The 21,640-nt window shown below is 40.7% G+C and overlaps 1 protein-coding gene across 1 annotated transcript in view; it reads left to right on the plus strand.

Annotated features, from left to right (window-relative positions):
- Positions 1-21,640, plus strand: part of LOC125895872 (inactive N-acetylated-alpha-linked acidic dipeptidase-like protein 2) — a 791,425-nt gene that overhangs the window by 757,436 nt on the left and 12,349 nt on the right. Inside the window, exon 16 of the mRNA XM_049588047.1 lies at positions 11,181-11,379. Within this exon, the coding sequence (XP_049444004.1) occupies positions 11,181-11,379 (199 nt within the window). The remainder of the gene's footprint in view (positions 1-11,180; positions 11,380-21,640) is intronic.

Below are 21,640 nucleotides of genomic sequence, written 5' to 3' on the forward strand. Positions count from 1 at the left end.
AATGAGGCTTCAGCAGTCTGAGTTAGTTAAGTAAGTAGCTTCCAAAGTTACAGTTTCTTTAGTATAGAATTCCCGTTTTGCCTCTCTACGGGATATGTCCTTGCTGGGCCACAGCTACGTGCATGTAAAGGTCTTTTAGTGGGACACATCACAGACCCAATAAACAAGACAGCCACAAAGCACATGACTGGTGAAGCCTCCTCCTACTGGCTGCAGTGACAATTTAGAATGCATTTTTGCATCATTTACTAATCCTTTTGTGATTTTCATGGAGAGGATCTTGAGGCGCAGCCAGGGGGAGGAAGGGTCCGGTTTGGGGACCTCAGAATTGCATCTCTGCTTTTTGCAGATGATATGGTTTTGTTGGCTTCATCACACCGTGACCTCCAGCATGCAGTGAGGTGGTTTGCAGCAGAGTGTGAAGCAGTCGGGATGAGGGTCAGCACCTCCAAATCTGAGGCCATGGTTCTTTGCAGGAAACCGGTGGACTGCCCTCTCCGGGTTGGGGGACAGTTACTGCCTCAAGTGAGAGAGTTCAAGTATCTCTGGGTCTTGTTCAAGAGTGAGGGTAGAATGGAGCATGAGATGGATCTGCTGTTTGGTGCGGCATCTGCAGTGATGCAGGCACTGCATGGAGGGAGCTGAGCCGGAAAGTGAAGCTTTTGATTTACTAGTCCATCTACATCCCAACCCTCACCTATATTCATGAGCTTGCGGTAGTGACCGAAAGAATGAGATTGCCGTTACAAGCGGCTGGAATGAGTTTCATCTGTGGGGTGGCTGGGCTCAGCCTTAAAGATAGGGTAAGGAGCAGGGACATCTGGGGGGAGCTCGGAGTAGAGCCGCTGCTCCTTCACTTCAAAAGGGGTCGGTTGAGGTGGTTCGGGCATCTGATCAGGATGCCTCCTGGGCGCCTCCCACTGGAGGTGTTTCGGGCACGTCCCACCGGTAGGAGGCCCTGGGGCAGACCCAGAACACACTGGAGGGATTACATATCTCGTCTGGCCTGGGAACACCTTGGGGGCTAACTGTCAGCATCATACTGCTACATCACATTATGGCTATTAATGGGTTTAACGACAGAGTCAAGCTTTTTTGGTTTTTGGTCAGAGTGAGTTTGTTTTCAGTGTCGGATGTTAGCTGCTGCTGTGTAAGCTTGTGCTAACTAGCAAATGTTGAACTAACTGACACCCCCCCAGCTGGCAAGACTCTTGAATTCTGACAACACTGAGATTCCACTGGATGCCAACATCATTAAACTAGTGGCTCACAAGCCTTGTTAGAACCAGTAATTTAACGTCATAGATCTTACACAGAGGTCAACCAAATATTTATTGTGGACTTGCAAAATGATTTTTTTTTTTTTTTTTGACAGAGCAGAAACAGTTCCTTTGTGAAGTGTTAGCTTGTAGCCCTAATGACAAAGCAGAGAGCTGTTGCAGTCATTGTCAAACAAGTCAACGTGGTTGTTTTGCATGGAAAGCATTTATTCATGCATGAAACATTTAGATTTGCATGTCAGCATGCATTTGCTGAACTAAATTTAGAACATAAGCACAGTGAACACAAACAAGTTCTATTTAGGGAATGCTTAACCCCAATATGCATTAGTAGCATGGTAACTTGGGAAGTTGTGCCTTGTTTGTACTGAGCAGTGTGTTTTGTAAACATAAACATGCTATAACTAATTAATAACATAACATGTCTATAGCATTCCAGGAGAACTTTATATTTTGCTTACAGTAAGTAATTTTAATGAACTGGAATAGACTGAACTGAGTAAGAGCTGTACAGAAGAGACATTGACCTTTTTTCTTTATGTTATGAAGTAAAAAGCCAATAGTGTGTATATTTTTGATTTACATTTTGAGTGTTGTTCAACTTAATTGTGCTTCACCAAGTCACATTTAATACTGCATTAAAAGTCTATTTGTAATGGTTTCCCGTCTGTATGTGCATAAGAAAGAAATGTATCCAACTATATGATGGAGTAGGCGAGGTGCATTTCTTTCAGTCTTTTTCAAAAACATGGTGTGACCCTTTCTTCAATAGACATTTTTCATGAATATAAAGGAGTGAAACACTCAGGTCCCTGCTTCCAACCACTAAAGAAGTGTTAAATAAAAAGGGGGTTAAATAATGGCTATCCAATCAGATTGCTATGTGAAGAACTAGAGGTGTAATTTCATCTGGAGTATAGCATGACCTCACACACCCTCTCTTTGTGTTGATCTCCAGCTCGTTGTTTACAAGCCAGTCCGGCTGCACGTTCATGTACCCCCCCCCCCAGCCCTTGGCCCTCCCTCCCTAAAAAAGGCTACAGCCAGTGAGCAATGACAGCACGTATTTTCAAAGTGAAATGGCAGAGTCAAATCTCTGTTTTAATTAGTGTTACAGTAACGTCAGGCACATGTCGCTATGTTGATTCAATTAAATTTAATTTTAAATTCGTAGCATGGGTTAATGTCTGGAGCTTGAGTTATTAGTGGCTCTGTCCCAGCAATGGGTCAGGCGTTACAGTTGTGTTAGGTGAGTAGCCTGGCAGCCCAGTTAACATTTGCAATTAGCACTGTAAAATGTAGCCCGGCAGGCAGCCTGGCAGCTGTGTTTAGCTATTTCCCTGCCTGCTTCAATGATGATGGTACCTGTAATAAATGTAATATATTTGCTGAGATGGAGGCGAGGCTCAGTGACTAGAAGAGCTGGTAGAAGCGCTCCATAGCTGCAAGCTACTGGGTCCATGTCATTGGTTCGACATCCCATTAGTCCGACTGTCCGCGGTGCTGAACGGCTCGCGGCGGGCGTATGGTGCGCCACGACCGGCTTGAAGCGGAGCAGGCTCACGGCTTATGTGTTTTTCACTTTCTTTTTCACTTTAACCCACACCATGATCTTTTCCTGACCCTAACCAAGTGGTTTTTGTGCCTAAACCTAACCAGACCTTAACCACAGGGCATCATGATGATTTCAGAATGGACTTCGGAACAATGAGTTTAATATGGTCGGAACAATGGGCTGTCAAACCAATGGGCAGTTCCCCAAGCTACTCCAGTAGTTGTAGTAGCTCTAGTGTTAACTCCAGGAGCTAACGCTAACATTCCTCTCTTCTCCGTGAGACCGGCTCAGTTGGAGTCGGAGCGTTAGCATGGCAGCCGACTAGTGCTAACGCTATCAGGAAAGCAGGGAAATAGCTAAACACAGCAGAGACCGAAAGTTAGTGAAAGACATCGCTAACTGCTAAACTAAGCCAAACTAATTTGGCTGTTTAGGTTTTATTTCCTCTCCCCTGTAGTGAGTGAATCTGCCTGTAGTGAAACCGGGGCTAACCGGTGCTTCCTCCTCAGGCTCCACTTCACTCAGCTGCCAGCACAGCCAGTTAGCCTCTGCTAGCTTCCCAGTTAGCCCTTTCACTTTTTGCCCCTTTAAAGGTCTGTATCCTCAGATAACGTATTTGTCTTTAAAGTATTTACTACTTTGTGTGCTTTCACTTCCACATAATCAACACATGGATATGCTGAAAGAGATAATTACACACCATTTTACTGGACAAAAAGATGATAGAGTGTGGTTACCACTGTTGCTTAACAGTGAGAAAGGCCTTGAGGAGCAGAATTTCTGTTTCTGTTCTTTTGTGTCATGCCCGGGAGGAAGTTTATTTAATATGTCAAAACATCTGCTGCTTGGTATAAAATGCAATATTTTTTGCCTTCTCCAGTCATAGACACAATGCCTCAAAATCAGCTACTGTAAAAAGAGAGCTAGAGGAGGAGAGGAGCTACAAAGGGAGTTCCTGGGGCCATGGATTCACCATTTCCCACATAAACTGTAACTTAGGAAAGAAGAACACTCAGCCTACTCAGGTATAGTTCAGACCAGGCAAACACGTGCTTTTCTGGAGGGAGTTTAATAAAAAAGGTGAAACAGAAATTAATACACAGTGAGAGACCAAATGTAATATGCATTGATATTCTTTAAGTTGTTACTCAGTTTCACTATAAAAGGTTTTTGCCGTCTATAGTACCTATAGGATCCCTTATTGTTGTGATGTGCATTTCAATGTGAGAGCGACAACCTAAAAAATTACTGATTACCCTCCTGTATCTTGATTAGGATACAGCATCAGTACTGTGCCAATAATGATTTACAAATACATCCCGACTGATAATTAATGGATTACTACATGTGCTATCAATAATATATTGGTGTGTAATGTCTAAGACTGACAGCTCTGGTGCTGTTTGAAGATCTCTCGTACCCTGCTTCAACAAACAGGTTCCCTTCTGGTTCCCACACCTAATTTTGAGCTGTTCAAAGCATTTCGACCAAAAATGAATTGGTCTGGAACCCAAAAATTCGGTTCTTTGCTGAAACCAAAAATAGCAGGTTTGTCTTAGCCTGAGGAGTAAACCATGACAACAAATTGAAATACAAGTTGCAGTAGTCTAACTAATAGTTGGTCCAATTTTTGATTAAAAACAGATATCTGTCAGAACAAAAGCTCGCGGGTAATTGGTGCAGTCGACCACTACCACGACTGAAGAAAACGGTATGGTGTCGAAGTAATGATGCATACATGCTACTTCATACATGTGTACATAAATGTGACAAAAAGAATACATACTGTATGCACATTTCTGTGTTTTTGCACACACAGACTTTAAGTCATAAATCTGCAGTTTTAGCATCTGGCCCCAAGTCACATTCACAGATCACCCTGCAAATGTTATTTGAGAATCGCACAACAGGAACAGAACTGCAGCAGACCTACATAAAGATAATAATATAAAGCTTAACTAAAGACAAATGCAGAACAACTTATACATGGTGAGACAGACATATAATCATATTTTATTTTATTTTATTTTATTTTATTTTATTTTATTTTGACTTGTAATCAAAACGAGCCACAGCAGTCACTGATGACTAATTACTGTTTATGGCAGTCTGAATATGTCTTTTTCATTGCAACATATTTTGGCTTTTTTGTTTTCTTACTTAAATAATACGACAATAATTTGAGCCAGGGTTCTTTGAGAACCTATATTAATGCAGCTGAATGATAATCAGTTAAGCATACGTGACACCCAATGCCAACTTTCCTAAATATCTGTAGATGTTGTTGAACTTAAATTAAAAATATTTCATCCAATAAAAGCATCACCCTGAAGCTCTTTTGTCTTTCTCTCATTCCTTCTTCCCTCTGCCACTGTTATCACAGGAGGCCAAGTCCCAACTGTATACCCAAATACAAACACACTCACACACATCCCCGCGTGTCAAAAGATGTGATGGATTACAACAATCAAACAATATTTCATGAGTCCCAGCTGGCTGCGAGGAGCCAGAGCCATTTAAATTTGTAGGAGAGAACAGATCTCTTTGTCTATTTTTGTCCCCACTGTCTTCCCCTCTCCTCTCAGATGAGTCACGCTCTGTTCCCAACCTACTGTGACACACTGAGATCCGAAGGAATACAAATTCTCACAGAGGTCTGTTGAATAAGACCAGTATAAAATATTTTATTAGTTCATAGTCTCTTTTTGATTAAAATAAGAACTATAAAATCTTAAACATGTTTGCATTCCATACTGCTGTGAACTCAGACGACTCTTTATATTCTTAAAGTCAAACAAACTATAGGAAAAACAAATATTTGCGGGCCCTGATCTGAAAAATGTGCAATTTCACTCTTTCACTCCTATTCAGAGACGGCTGGTATAAATGGGCTAGCAGGGCTAAGTCCTGCCTATCTTTTACAGTAAAGATGAGAAAATTATTAAATTAAAGAAAATATTAAAATATTAGTTATTGATAAATAGTTTCCATCCTAGACTTGTATGGCTTTTTAAATTGTTTTATTTAAGGTGTAAAAAAAAAAAGAGAGATCGTATCGTATCACACCGCATCCCCCCAAAATAATATTGATTAGCAAGCCCTAACCTCTCATTAAAGGAGCATTTTTGGCATCGGAACATTTTTGTAGTTAGCTTAATTTTCTAGTTTTGTTGTAGTGCATTGTTGCTGTAACCTGGTTCTGTATCTCGTTGTGATGTTACTGTTTCTGCAGCTGAACTGTTGATCAGTATAGGCCATAGGCCTAATGCGTTAGCCCTCCCACCCAATTTCACCACAAGCCGCGACTGTTCCTATTATTACACACCTATTATTACTTAGTTTTCTCTTCTTTTCTTTATATTTTTCTCTTACAATCTGTCTCATGCAAAATAATCCACCTTGTCACCAAACAGCATTAGTATCGTAAAATTCTGCAAAACTCAGTATTACATAAAAAGACAACATTTTGTTCCATTTACAATATCTATGCCAGTAGTTATGGTGTTAAAGACTATTGTTACAGTTAAAAATCCAGTACCTAGACCTTAGACCATGTGTGCACACGTACACCAATCAGCCAAACCATTGGCTGGTGAAGTGAACAACATTGATCATCTCGTCACAGCGCAGTGTTCTGCTGGGGAACCTTTGCTCTTCATGTGGAGGCCACTTGAAGTGCTCCACCCATCCAAACACCATTGCAGACCAAGTACACCGCCTCATGGCAATGGTATTCCTCAATGGTAGTGGCTCCCAGCAGACAGTGCGCTATGCTGTCCCACAAGAACTGTTCAGGAATGGTTCAAGGAACGTGATAAAAAGCTCAAGGCGTAGACCTGGCCTCCAGAGTCCCCAGATCCTTATCTGGTTGTGCATTCTTAGGAAGTGTTGGTACACCAGAGGTGCCTGCGATCCATGGTGGGGCCTTCTTTCAGACTTTACTCTGACCTGTCAACGTCTAGACACAGGACCTCTGGGGGTGTCCTGTGGTGTCTGGCACCAGGGCTTTGGGGGTAGAGTCCTGTGGGTTGTGAGGTGGGGTACCATCAGGTCCCACAGATGCTCAATCAGATAAGGATCTGGGGAATTTGGAGGTCAGGTCAATGCCTTGAGCTCTTTGTCATGTTCCTCAGCGTCACATATCCTGAGCAGTTTTTGCAGTGTAACAGCTGAGTGGGCACTGCCATCATGGAGTGCCATGGCCTTAAAGAGGGGTGCTTGGTCTGCAACGACGTTCTGGTGGTTGCTGTGTGTCAGGCAGCATCCAAATGAATTCCAAAAGCAATGGTTTCCCAGCAGGAAATTGCACTGTAACGAGATGATCAACGTTATTCACTTCACCCGCCAGGTTTTAATATTTTGGCTGATCGTTGTATATACAGCATAAACAGTGACAGACATATAGCTGATCTCTTTCTGTAAGATTCACTACACATGAGGAGTATACTGCAATCTCCACAAGCCTGTGGCAGGGTATGTTTTTTCTATGTTTCTGCACTGTGCTTTATGCCTTACAAAACAATAGTAAGCACAGTCACACAAACATGCCACACCATATGAAAGCAGCACAAAATCATACACATCATGTCCCATGTCTAGAAACTATTACTGAAAAGATGAAAATGTTTCCTACTGTGTACTAAGTCTGAATGAAATAGTGGGATAAAAATACCTCTAAATTAAATGAACTATGGTCCTCCAGATATTTATTTACTTCTTTTAGCAACTTGTTGATAGTGTTTCCAACCTGCACATTGTCTTGTTAAATGATTAATATGTGACACAATATCCCTTAAAGTCCACACCAAGAAAAAATGCAATGATTTTTTTTTTTTTTTTTTTACATTTGTTATTTCCTTAACAAAAATCAATATCTTGTTTTTTAACTTGAGTGGAACTCAAGTAATGTCACTCTGAAGTGCAATAGAGCACTTTTCATACAAGTCAGTATGTCTTGACCTTCAGAATTTCAAACAGTGACAGTACTGTATTCATGGACTTCAAAAGCACCTGTGTCTGTGTAACTGAATGTAAACCATTTAGAGCTGAACACCTGAACATGAACCTTTGTCCTTTTACAGACAGTTACACAACAGATTTGAGCTTTTCCAACACAGACCCATTAAATTCAGCCAGAATTCATATAATAGAGCCAAGAATACAGGCCAATTAACTGTAAATGCAAGGTAATTGATTTGCAGTGCCAAATGTACTGTAAAACAAGCCAGCTTTGTGTTGATGGGCTAATGAGGAGCATTGTATGAGTAGCTGGTTATGTGTGTGTGTGTGTGTGTGTGTGTGTGTGTGTGTGTGTGTGTGTGTGTGTGTGTGTGTGTGTAGAGGCCAGTGCAGTAAATTGATCAGTAGTTAGAGAAAAGAAACATGAAACATGTACTTCTTTATTAGGTGTTTGGTTGGTATGTGGGTTGAAAGAGAAGGAAAAAAATCCTCAAGTAATGTACTGAGTAAGTGTGTCTGTACAAGTGTGTTTCTGTGTATGTCAAATGATATTTTCAAGATGAGGTGAGATGAGGAGCTCAGAAATTCAGAGGCAGATTGGAGTACAGTGGCTGCTTCATTGTATAGAAAGGACAGGAAAAAAGCTTTAAGTTATGTCCTGAGTGAGTGTGATTCTACAAGTGCTTGTTTGTGTACATCCAATGATATTTTGAAGATGTGACTGACATGATGGACAGGTCAGGGATGGAGAGCTGTGTCTGTATACTTGACACTAAGTTATTGTTAGTAGGTGTTTTCCTCTGCCCGGGTTGTCCGGGCGAGGTAAGTATCTGGTTTGAGGACCTCAGAATTACATCTCTGCTCTTTGCAGATGATGTGGTTCTGTTGGCTTTTTGAGACTGTGACCTCCAGCACGCACTGGGATGGTCTGCAACCAAGTGTGAAGCAGCCCAGATGAGAGTCAGTACCTCCGAGTATGTGATTGTCTGCCAGAGAACGATGGATTTCTTCCTCTGGGTTAGGAGTGAATTATTGCTCCAAGCAAAGGAGGTTGAGCATCTTCGGGTCATGTTGACAAGAGGGTAGAATGGAGCGTGAGATGGACAGGTGAACTGCTGCAGCATCAGCCTGTGGGTGTTGTATCGGACCAATGTGGTGAAGAGGGAGCTGAGTCAGTAGGCAAAGCTCTTTTCTCTTACCAATCCATCATTGTTCCAACCCTCAAATATGGTCATGAGCTTTGAGTAGTGACCGAAAAAATGAGATCGCGGATACAAGCAGCCAAAATCAGTTTCCTCTGCAGGGTGGCTGAGCTCAGCGTTATAGATAAGGTGAGGAGCTCTGACATCCCGAGGGAGCTCGGAGGTGGAGGTGGAACCTCTTGGGCGTCCTTGGGTGAGGTTTTCAGGGTACAGGGCTGAAGGAATATTTCCTCTGGCCTGGGAACGCCAAGGGCTCCCCAAGGAGGAAAACCTTGCTGGAGAAAGGGATGTGTGGAATACTTGCTTAGCCTGCTGCCCCTGCAACCTGGCTCTGAATAAGCAGACGAAGATGGATGGATGGATGATGTATCCATTACCACATTATTAGCTATTCTAGCTCCACTGATTCAGTCCAGATAATGGCAGCAACATGAGAAGTAAGATGGCATGATAGGTATGGTATATGCACCACAGCATCTTTGCATTGCTGTTACTATCACATAAGGTGTAGGCCTTTAATTAATACACAGAAAAGCAGAATATGACAAGGAGATGACAAATATAAAGACAGTATTTCATTATGAAATCAGAGGAGAATGTACATTCTGCATATATGTTCATTTTAAGTGTTTTAATTCAAATAAGTCCAAGGTTTCTTTGTTTGTTTGTTTGTTTGCTTGTTTTTCTTGAGGATTCTTCTGCTCAGTGAGAACAGAGGAGTAGCTAAGCTGAGCTGTTGGATAGAGTGTATTTGCTTTTCTGATTCAATTGCTGAGTAAATGTTACAGTCTTCTGCAGTTGGAGTCAAGCTTAGTGCACCAAGCTAGACAACAGCATTGCTAGTGTGTAAGCAGAAGCCCTCAGTGCCTGCAGTCCCACCCAGGTAAATAATCACCAGCTGCCACTGACCACATTTCAGTATGCAAAGTAGGTAGGCAGAGCTGGTGGACATGTCAACAAACACAGTGTGTCTCAAGTCAGGGTAAAGGCAAGGTGAGGTTCACATGGCAGACAGAGACAGCCATCTGTGGGATGCTTTTTGGTAACCTTGCTAACTAGGGGCTAACATTACTTATACTGTAAAAATGCAATCACAGCCAGTTGAAAAGTCTGCTAGCAATAGTTTGTTTACCTGCACGTCATAGTGGTTTCTGTAGCACCTCGGGCTCACCTCGTTTTTTCCTTTACCACGTCATTGGAAATGTTTTGACTGGTAGTCAAGGTAGCAGTTCGAGGTGGTGTTAGGTGAACTTTCAACATGTTGGATGGAGGTTTTTCTCTTGAGAATGTGGCCAAACTGCTGCGACTGATTCAGTCGCAATGCAAGCCAGAACGCCTCTGAAACCAGACTAGCCGATCTGATCATACCCCAATTTCTATTCTATTTTGTGTGCATGCTCACCCATATTTACATGTTTTGCTCATCCAAACAAGATATCCCGATGCAGACTGCATGTTTGCTTGAGAGCATAGAGGACATAACAGAACTTAATGTAGAAACAGTGTTTGCATGTGCAGACCAATAAAAAAATCATGTCTTCCTCCAAATATAAATTTATCTAGATTGGGGATGTCAAACGTACAGCCATGATTTACTCAATCAACAAATAACCAAACTGTGTCAAAACAATACAGTGAAATCAGGCTTCATTCAGAACACAACAGAAGACTCATTATAGAAACAGTGTGAGAATTAGCTCTTTTTCAGTGTGTTGAAACCACTTAGTCACGTGCCTTCAGTGTCAGCAGTGGCATGTTATTTCATGAAGATGAATCACCGAAAATTGGACTGAATCAGCCCCCCCAAAGGGTCCAATCTGGCCTGCTGCATGACTTTGTACAACTAATATTGATGCACTTGTGAAGGCTACAAAGTGCCAGGTTTCAGTCGCAAGTTAAAAAGTGAGTAGACTCACCAGACACCCTGATACACATTTTTGTGAGGTGGGCCTTGATACAGCTAGTCCCCAAATGCCCTTCAAGGCATAAAGAGCACATTGCACAGGTTTTGTTGAAACTGCCACAAAGATTTTGTAAGACCACAGTAAGCTTCAACTTGAAACCAAAGTCTATTCCTTGCAAGGTGTTTTCAACATTTAGTTCTTTTATCTAATGCTTATATAAATTAAGGTCAGTTTTTTTATGTGTTGCTTTGTCTTCTCCCTGTGTTGTATATGTGTCTAGACAAGAGCGTGGTAACTCAGCCCATGCTGTCCTCAGCCTCCTCTCTGAGAGACCACGCAGCTTTCTTCCAGTCAGAAACGATGCGGCCTGCAAATGACCCCAAAGAGCGCGACCCCTCCCACGTGCGGATGCTGAATGATGTGCTCCGTGACCTGGAGAAGAGCTTCATCATCCCACAGACACTGCCTGGAGTGTACAGGTAGGAGACAAGTTACTGTCTTAGAGTTGCAACCCAGAAACGCACACACACTCAGTTTGGAAAGTCTTACATGTGAAAAATGATGTTAGAAACTAAAGACCGAAATCTTGAATATATTTGAATTTGATGTTTGATATCTTAAACTCCCCTCCAGAAATGTTTTTCTTTGTGTTGTGTTTTTTTATTTATTTATTTTTTATTTTTTCCATGGTTCAACAGGTCCTTTCTTTGTCTTATAGTGACGAAATTAGTCTAAGCATTAGTTAGTATTAAAAAGTTCCAATCTAAGCTGACTAAACTTGCATGCAACCTGAACAACATCCATCTCAGCAAGTTTTTCCCACTTTGGCACACTAATCAGTGGGTTCCATCTCTCCACCGTTAGCTCAGTTGGTCCTCCTGCCTCCCTATTAACTCGGCTCTGTTATTTGTACAGTCTCACATATCTGCTCAGCTCTCCCGAAATTGTTGAGCCTTTGTATTTGTTTGCCTTGTAAACAAAAACTGTTATGTTCAGTGTGCCCAATGCATTTCGTTCATCACAAAACATTTGCAAAGATGACTTTTTGAAGATTTTGAAACCTGCATTGTTGACATCAATTTTTGCTTGCTGTCAGTCTTCTTCCCTGCCTACTAGTTTCTTGGTGTGTTACTGCCACCAACTGTTGATCAGTGTAATGACATGAATCTATTGGCAGGAATGTGTTTTGTATGGCTGTGTGTGTGTGCTTGTGCATAAGATACAAACACAATCTGCTTCTAAAAACTTTGCTCTGTCTCATCATTAGTGCTCAAAGAGTCCACAGGGAGCCTTTAAAATTGCAAGCGTACAAAAAATATAGTTTATCAGCGTGTTGCATAGACTACATTGAAAACTTGCACAAACATAACACTTAAATAGCAAAGATATTAGTCAAAGACTGCACTTTGGCCAGTTAGCCTGTTGGGTCACACTATCTGTGATAGAATACTGTCTCAACTGGGAATGTCACATCATGATTTGGACTGCTATGTTTTAGCATTACGATTTCTGGTATCTATCTTAAAGCTGTAGTTGGTCATTTGTTTTATATATATATATATATATATATATATATATATATATATATTAATATTATAAATATAATATATAATATATAACTTTTTGTCATATAACTGTCATTATATTTACACAGTATTACATGAGACAGATAACACAAAATCATGTTCCTTTACCTCCTCATATTTCTCCTTATGGCATTACTGCATGTAAATCAAAACATCCAATCAGAGCTGAGGAGTCGCCAATGCAGCTGTCAATCACTGCTTCTGATCTGCAGTCAAACTGTCAACCTAGGCAGCGCTAATCAAATATGAATCAAGATTCTGTTACTGCATTGCTGTTTTCTCACCTCAGATGTTTTCAGAAACATAATTTAGTGTACTGTTTAGCTGTAAAATGACAAAGTTTGTGATCCAACCACCATGTTGGAAAAAGTCGAGCCGAAAAATTCAGCACCGCCCATTGGCCGGAGCAAACTTTGTCATTTAAACAGTACAGTAAAATCTGTTTCTGAAAATAATTTAGGTGAAAAAGGCAACACAGTAACAGAATCTTGATTCGTATGTGACCAGAGCTGCCTATTTTGACAAACTGACTGCAGTTCAGGAGCAGTGATTGACATGATTGGCAGCTGCAATAAAAACTTCTCGCCTCTGATTGGTTGTTTTCATGAGCCGCAGTAGATAGTAAGAAATGCCATTTGAAACACGAGGAGTAGTAGGAGGACCTGATTTCTTTTACAGAGTATCTGTCTCATTAACCTCTGTGTGGACATAGTGATAGTTTCAGCAAATTTTGCAAAAAGTAATTTTTATAAAAGTTATTAACCACAGCTTTGATGTTAAACATCCTCTTTTTATTTCTGTCATGGCACAGCTCTGCAGTGACATGGATTTTAAAGCTCATGATCAAATCTCATGAACTCACACTGACCCCTGAACAGGTCACATTCATCAGACTGAAACAAGCAATTTAGGAAAAAAGTAATGCAGTTGAGAGCAGGTCATATGTCTGACTCACCATCTAATAGACAAGTGAACCTTGAACAGATATTTTGTTGAAAAGTTCTTCAGAGAAGTAGTCTGCTCAGGGTCTTGGTTAAACACTTAATGGCATATTGTGTTTTAATGGAGGTCAAGCAGTAATGTGATTAGAAGTGATTGCTGGAAAATGATGATGAAAAATGGCAAAAGCAGGTCAAGTCAAGAAAAAAAAAGTTTTTTAGGTGATTTGTCTTCATGAATAACATGCCACTGCTGACACTGAAGGCACATGACTAAATGGTTTCAACACACTGAAAAAGAGCTAATTCTCACACTGTTTCTATAATGAGTCTTCTGTTGTGTTCTGAATTAAGCATGATTTCACTGTATTGTTTTGACACAATTTGGTTATTTGTTGACTGAGTAAATCATGGAGAGTTAAGAGGTTGCATTGTGTGTTGAAAGCACCTGTATATATCTCCTGGAGTTATAGTACATTCATGATTTGATTCCAAAAGGTCTTTTTAAATTTGATCTACTGCCATCAAATAGGTAACTAAAAAGGCCTTTGTTGGCTATTTAGTGTGCAAAACCCTCTATGATGTGAAGATGAGAAACAAGGCAGTATTGAGCCCAGTGATTGTAGCGGTGGCCCACTGATGTTGAACAAATGTAGTGGAAACCTGGCTCATTCAGAACAGGCTGGCAGGCAGACAACAAGGTGGTAGGTTACACCTGTTTGAACACAATGGCCTGTAGCCTGGATAGCCATGACTCATCCAAACAGGTCCCGCTCTGAATGTGAAACATTTGGAACGCACTACTGGTCATTCTGGGATAGCCGTTCCCGAGGCCAAACCCAGGAATTCAAATTTGCGGCTCACATTAAAATTTACAGTAAGGGACTGAACAGCAGTTATTGGGGTGGGAGGGGAGGTCAATCACATATTTCATTTTAGTAAAAAGCACCACCATCCCCGGTGTCATTAATTCTGTATTTTCTGTGGACAAGGAATGTAAACCAATACAAATATATTGTTCAGAAATGAACAGTGAATGCACTCTGAACAAATGTGAACGGCCCAACTTTTGAAGTAATATTTTTTTCTCCCCTCATTCAACCCAATTTGCTATGAACATCACATATCCCCTTCTTGTTGATTTATAATTTAAGCGGAAACACACAGACATCACACAACATGCTGCTGCAACCAGCAATACTCATTTTCACAGGTAGCAGGATTTCTGATGCCTGTCAAGAATAAACATTGGTTTGGAAATCATATTAGGAGGCCTTGCTTATATATATTGGAATGATCAACAGGCGGTAGTTGTCTATATTTCGTGAACAGGAAGTACTAGTCACCAAAGCAGCAGGACTTTTCATGAGGTGGACATAGTTTTAGGTTTGATATTCAACAAGTTTCATCTTTGTATTAGCTTTTTGTTCATCTTCGCCATATTCGTGATGCAGCTTTGGCTCAGGAGGTAAAGCGGGTTGTCCACTAATCGAAAAATTGGCAGTGTGAGCCCCTGCCTCTCCAGCCTGCATGTCACAATGTCCTTGGGCAAGACACTGAACCCCAACTTGTTCCTGATGGCTGTGCCATCAGTGTATAAATGTGTATGAATGGTTAAGCGAGTAGCAGGTGGCACCTTCTATGGTAGCCTCAGCCACCAGTGTATGAATGTGTGTGAATAGGTGGATATGGTTTGTAGTGTTAATGCACATTGAGTGGTCAGAAGACTAGAAAGGCGCTTGGCACTAGATACCTTGACAGTAGATGGAAAACTGACAAGTAATGCCCATAGACTGTAATCTTACTATCTTACTATATAATGACGGAAAGTCTGTGTGTGTGTGTGTGTGTGTGTGTGTGTGTGTGTGTGTGTGTGTGTGTGCGTGTGTCTGTTCCACCTTTTTCTCCTCACAGTGGTAGAGGGTCATGGGAGGATGCAAATGAAGCAATATTACATCAGTTGGCCAAGAGGGGGCAAGGGGCTTCTGTAAGGCAATGAATATTGCAGAGGGCGTGGCTCATCACATAAAGGTGTATAACATCTCAAGGGTTTCACCGATCACCACGCAACTTTGTAGGCATATGACCACACATAATGTGAGGGGACCCCTCCATTACTGACCCCATCAAACAAAATGGGGGCGCTAGAGAGCTAATTTCTTATCTAGGCCTAACCGCCATATCGATTTTTACTAAACTTGGTAGATATGTAGAACAGGACGCCTCAAGGTGACTGGAGAAATCTAACTGTGATTGGCAACTGGGTGGCGCTATAACAACAGAAAAATGCTTAAAAATGGCTGAAATGCAACCGATGGCTGTGGCTCCCCCTGTAGCCGAATGTTTGTTTGTTTTTTCTAATACTTGGTCTGACTAAGTCATGGTATGGTATGCTGTACATAATCACAGAAACTGTCAGTGTGCCATTCTGTCAGTCAGTCATTCTGTCTGTCCCACGTTTTTCTACTGACTGACGTGGTCAATCTATGTGAAACTGCACATAGGCATGGAGGATTGGCATAGGTAGAAGGTGACATGAGCTACCATTGGGTATGGACTAGTAATACAGATAGATAACATGACAGCTCCTCAAAACATTTAGATCACCTCCTGGTGGCTGGCTGCAGTATAGCTTATAAAGCTCCATGTTGGCAGATGAGACAAAACTCAAAGTACACCTCAAGTAAGTAATTTTTTTCTGATTATAATTTCCATCATTTTAGGTAGTTTCTTATCATGCTGCTGTATGTTCAAGTGTTTGTTTTTCTGATAACTAACACCATAGAGATCGCTACTGCACAGACTCTGGCTCCAAATGACATAACCAGCACAAGATGGCAGCGACTGTATTTGGGATATTTTGGCCACACTTTAGTACAGTGGAAAGAATTGGAGATGTGTTGTCCATCTTTATATACAGTCCATGGTAATGCCTAGTTCATATTACATGACTTTGGTAGACAGTTTTTGGAGCTCCCCAACAAAAGCCCCAGACTAAAGGCAAATGAGCGTTGGCTCTGCACTTGAGCACTATGGATAAACTGATCAAAGACGTAAGTCAAGAGGCTCGCTGATGCATCTCAAACAGATATCTAGCAGGCTAAGTATCTGGGCCTTTCGAGGACTTTGTCTGCAAGCTACAGCCAGTGAGAGCATAAGACGTAGGTTGACAGAGGCAGAGACGAGGACTGCGGTAGTGTGTGTGTGTGTGTGTGTGTGTGTGTTTAAGAGGGAGAGAAAAAGAGTGACAGAGGGAGCAGAAGAGAGTGTGTAAGGTGGACTATTCCCCACAGTGTTTCTATATGTTATTAGCCTAATAATTTACTCTGAACATTGCTTTGTCACTTTTTGACTTTGATATTGTATAGTTAAAAAGTATCAGTTTGTACACACACACACACACACACACACATCACAAGACTCATCCGGGATTCCTCCTGGTAAAAAGATCTTGTAGTGTGTGACCTCCTGTCGCCAGTCAGTCATGTAGTGTGAAAACCACACCGATTTCCAGACTCCCTATTGCAAGATAGCAAGTCTGTAGTGTGAACAGTGCATCGATCTGTCAACAATGAAAGTTATGTGGTGTGAATTTAGCTGTAGGCACCATCACAACAGGGCAGAGAGAGCTTGTCTTTTAAGTTTGCAGCTCTGTCTTTTTTTTTTTTTTTTTTTCATTAGAACATCAACCACATTTTCATCTGGACCTGCTCTCATTGTATACACAAAGACTCAGAAGGACTGAAAATTAAAATATGTCTGTAGAAAACTTTTGAACACGGAATATAAAGCAACAAAATCAGCTGTATGCACCAACGGTTTGCAACATTCATGGTTTTGTTTGACATGATACAGTGATGGTACAGTTCAGTACGTTTGGACACAGCAAAAAGTAGAAATGCCAGAGAAATTTCTTTTTTTTTTTTTTTTTTAATTTTTATTTAATGTTTTCCTAATGCATTTATTCATGAAAACTAAAATCGTAAAGTATGATGTGTCCCTTATAAAATATAAAATATAGCACGGTTGTTACAAACAAATAAAAACAAAAGAAACAATTTTGTTTCAAAATGCCAGAGAAATCCTTGTTTTTTAAATTTCAAATCCATGAAAACTAACATAATTTGGGCTCTTGTTTTTTTTTTGTACAAAGCAGGAATTACATTATGGCTGAAATGGGCTTGTTAAAGTCTGGATAGAGCAGAAATCACTGATTTATTTCTAAACACAATAACCATGTCAGAAAATACTTGTTAACAATATGAAAAGACTGGGAACTGTGCAGGACTGAATTGTGGATATTTTTTGCGTGGGCCTAAAAGCCTACTACTGATGCACTGGAGCCATCCTTAACGTAACCCCTACTAGATAAAGACTACGTTTCTACTGACATTAGAGTGCATCGTATCAGTTTTGTTACTTTTGCCCACTGTGCATGAGCAGTGAGTTCACCACGTCCCACAGGCTCTCTGAGCTATTTCAGTTTAATAAATGTATGAATAAAATTCTCTGTTAAATGCCACAATCATATAAACACAAGCTAAACAGCCGTCACTAACATACCTTTTAGTCTTTCCATCAAGTCGATAGTCGGTAGTCAGCTACCTGGCCTGCTGGCAGTTCCTACTCACTGCTGTAGGTGTGTGCTTTGTACTAACATTAGCTGCTGAACGAGAGGCTTCAGCCACACAGCAGCCGTAGCCTCTCTGTGTATGCTACTGGGTTAGCTGCTTAAGAGAAACTGTCGCTGCACAGTGACTCATTTTTCATTTTGCAGTGTATTATTGTTTTTTTTATCCACCACAGTTTCTCACCATCACCCTCATAATTCACAGTGAAACCGAAGTGGCTTCAAACACCAGACCTGTAGGTTAACGGACAATCTTCTGTTTCTGGCCTGGTAATGGCGTTACTAACTATCAAACAACCAGCTAGCTTAGCGTAGCTGCCTCCCAGTTTGTCTCACTGGAGTAAAATGTTCTGGTTTAGGGCTGGAAGGGGCAGACAGCATGCTGCCTGTTCCATCCTGTGGGCTGCCTTGTTAAGCACAGTGGCACTGAGAAGATCATATAAATGTAATAGGGTAGTCTGTATCATTCCATTTATATTGTGTACCAACCGAAAGCCTCATATCGAACAGTTCAACACAAATACATATTGTTACATCCCTAAATACTAAGTACTTCTATATCTGAATGTAGATATTAAAATATTTTTGTGAGACAAACACACATAAATAGTGGCTTTGTGCCCCCCACCTGGGATCTGTCACATCCAGTTTGTGATGGACAATATATTCACTACCCAGTTTTCTTTGACTTGGGAGGAAAAGGGGAAGGGGAAAAAAACTACGTCATGATGGTGGCTATGACAAGAGTAATAATTCTAAAAACGTACAAGTTTAGACTCAGCTAACCTCAAAAGCTAACCCTCCCCATTTTTCTGACCCCCTCTCCCCGCCCTGATAATTTCACACAGTCCCTAAATCACATGCAGTCCTATTATGTAGCAGCCATGATTTAAATCCTTTATCAGCCATCTATCTTTCGTTGGGTGCATCCACTTCTTTTCCAACTTGTTCTACATATGGAGTAGAACAGCTATAATGTAACTTGAGCGAACACATATTTATTCCTTCTGACATAAAAGGGAAAAGGGAAATAATTTACACACAACAGTATCGGAGCTTTTTCCAAGCAGCAGCTTTTCAGGGCAGAGCAGCAGTAATTCATTGGCTCTGCACAGTGCGTGTACAAGAAAGTGGAAGCTCTAGATTAGTTGGTGAAGTTATTTTAGTCAAACTGTCCAGCTGAAGAATAAACACAATAAATCACATCAAATCACATTAAGTTGGAGGACAGCTGACCTTGACTGATAGTGGAGACTTTTTCTCAGTGACTATATTTCTATCTCATAATAGTAACACCTCTGTTGTATTTGATTTTAGCATCCTCACAGTGTCTGCTACACACTCTGTCTTCCCCCCACAGCTCTTTAGCTGTCTACTCTTCAGCTAGACTCGAACAGAATAAATGGCTTCTGCCGTTCAGTGTTATTCACAGTTTATGGCAGTAATAGACATGTTAATTGTCCTAGACTGCCATTAGCATCCAAGCTAAAATTAGCTGCTCCATCATGCTCGGAAAGCATTAAGGCTTAATAGCGCTCATTTATAAAGGAAGTTACCATTCCCTCACAGGACTAAGACAATTAGACTAAGAGCGCCGAACACTTTTCAAAATGTTTTCCTTGACAGTTTATGTAGTATTTTAGGCAGAAAAACCTAAGGTACATTTTTAAGCAACATAAACACACAATTATGACACATTTGGTGTACAGCAGTGCAGTAACACGTATTCATAATGTTACCTGTGATTTGTATTTTTGTGGTTATGTGCGTGATAACTAACCTCTCATTAAGTTGCACACTGAGCCTTCAACACTTTGCAGAGAATCCCATCCACTATTGGGAAGGGTATGGTAAGTCAGGGCAGACCTGTTTGTGGTCAAGCTGTAAATATTTCAATTCAAAGACACAGTTGCTGCTGACACTGGAATGAGATTCAGGATAATAACTACTCTTGGTCACCAGCAGGGTCAGTTGGTGGTCCTGCTGTGTGCCCCGAGGGGTCTGAACTTCATTTTTATCCAGACTTACACAACTGTAAAGCTGAGCAAGTGCATTCTTGCCTAGGAATCAATACTCTATTACAGAATACTACAGTGTACAATACACATTATGTGTAATCCTCTGGTTTAGTTAACTGATATGATCATATAGATGATGTGTTACAATAGAACAGGGATTTGTTTTTTGTTTTTGGACAGATCCAAGCTCATAAATGCTCTAATAAGTACTACAACTATAGATTACTATCCGTAAAGGCAAATATATTATTTAAATACTAAAACCTGTTAGAGGCTGGGCTCACCAAATGATCAACTACAGGACTAAACACATAGCTTAGCTATGCAGGTAATAAAATACCTCTGAAGAAATTTGGGATCAGATGACCCAAGATGCATGTTAATGCCAGGTGTAAATACTCACTCAATTTTCTTTCCAAAAGCTAAAGTAGTTGTGGTGGTGAAACGTAGGTTTCCTGCGTTGATGGAAGTTTATTTCTAAAGACACTGTAGTATGTAACAAGCACAAATTGCCTTGGAAATCTGAAAGTTGGTCTTCTACACCCATCCCTTTAATGTGTTTCCAGATATAATGTAGACTAGCACCAAAATAAAAGTGTTCCAATTCACAAAATGTTCAACTTACCCATTAAATACAGTTAAGTTAGCAGTTTATGCTTCTAACCCTATACCTAAACCAAATTCAACATCTTAAAATATCCTGCTGCGAAAGGGAGGACAAGTCGATATGTTCTTACTTTGAAGCTAAACCTTAACTTGGTTCTCACAAAGAGGCACCAGAACATGCAGCCACACCATGCTGCTGTCTGTGTTCACTGGATGCTGCTGCTCCAGTGTGAGTGACACCTGGGGCAGCAGACATAGTTTAAACCCAATTTGTTGTGTTGCAGAGCAGGAGGCGGCCTCTATTAAGAGTGGATGTCAGGCTGCAGAGGGCCGCACCAATCGATAGCAGATGTCTTTATGTGCACTCTGAGGTGCTTCAAAAGGACCTCTTTCATAACTAGGCAGTCTGTTGGGGACATGGACAGACAAGATTACATTGCTTCTCTAAGGCACTTTTGTCATCACATCACTCTTCTCTTTTCTCTTTTGAGTCTTTCAAAATTGTGTTCTTTTTTCATTTCCAATTATTTATATGATGTTATGGATAATACATAATGCATTCCATTTTTTACAAAATAGATTCAAACCACACTTCACTTCACATCTGAGCATCCATACCTGCAGTCATGAAAGTTACTACTTGGAGGGTATTATCCTGTTCTCCATACCCGATGTAATGAAATTAAATTAGCAGCTGTTAGGGTATTATAATTGCTATGGTGTGAATGTATATATTCATTCATTCATTTAAATATAATTAAATAGCAGTACACCAAAATTTATGTCCCTTGTATTTTGGTTGTATGCTATGTGTGTCTTCCAGAACTGTCGAACAGACAAGTTCTCTATTGCTGTCTCTCTTTCTCTCACAGTCTTAACTGTTAGTTCTCCACATCCCTTAAATTTCTGTACAGATTTCAACAGCTTCACCATAACTAAGATAGCTGACATTACTGATTTTT

This window comes from Epinephelus fuscoguttatus, linkage group LG10 (genome assembly GCF_011397635.1).
Source record: "Epinephelus fuscoguttatus linkage group LG10, E.fuscoguttatus.final_Chr_v1".
Classification (NCBI taxonomy): Eukaryota; Metazoa; Chordata; class Actinopteri; order Perciformes; family Serranidae; genus Epinephelus; species Epinephelus fuscoguttatus.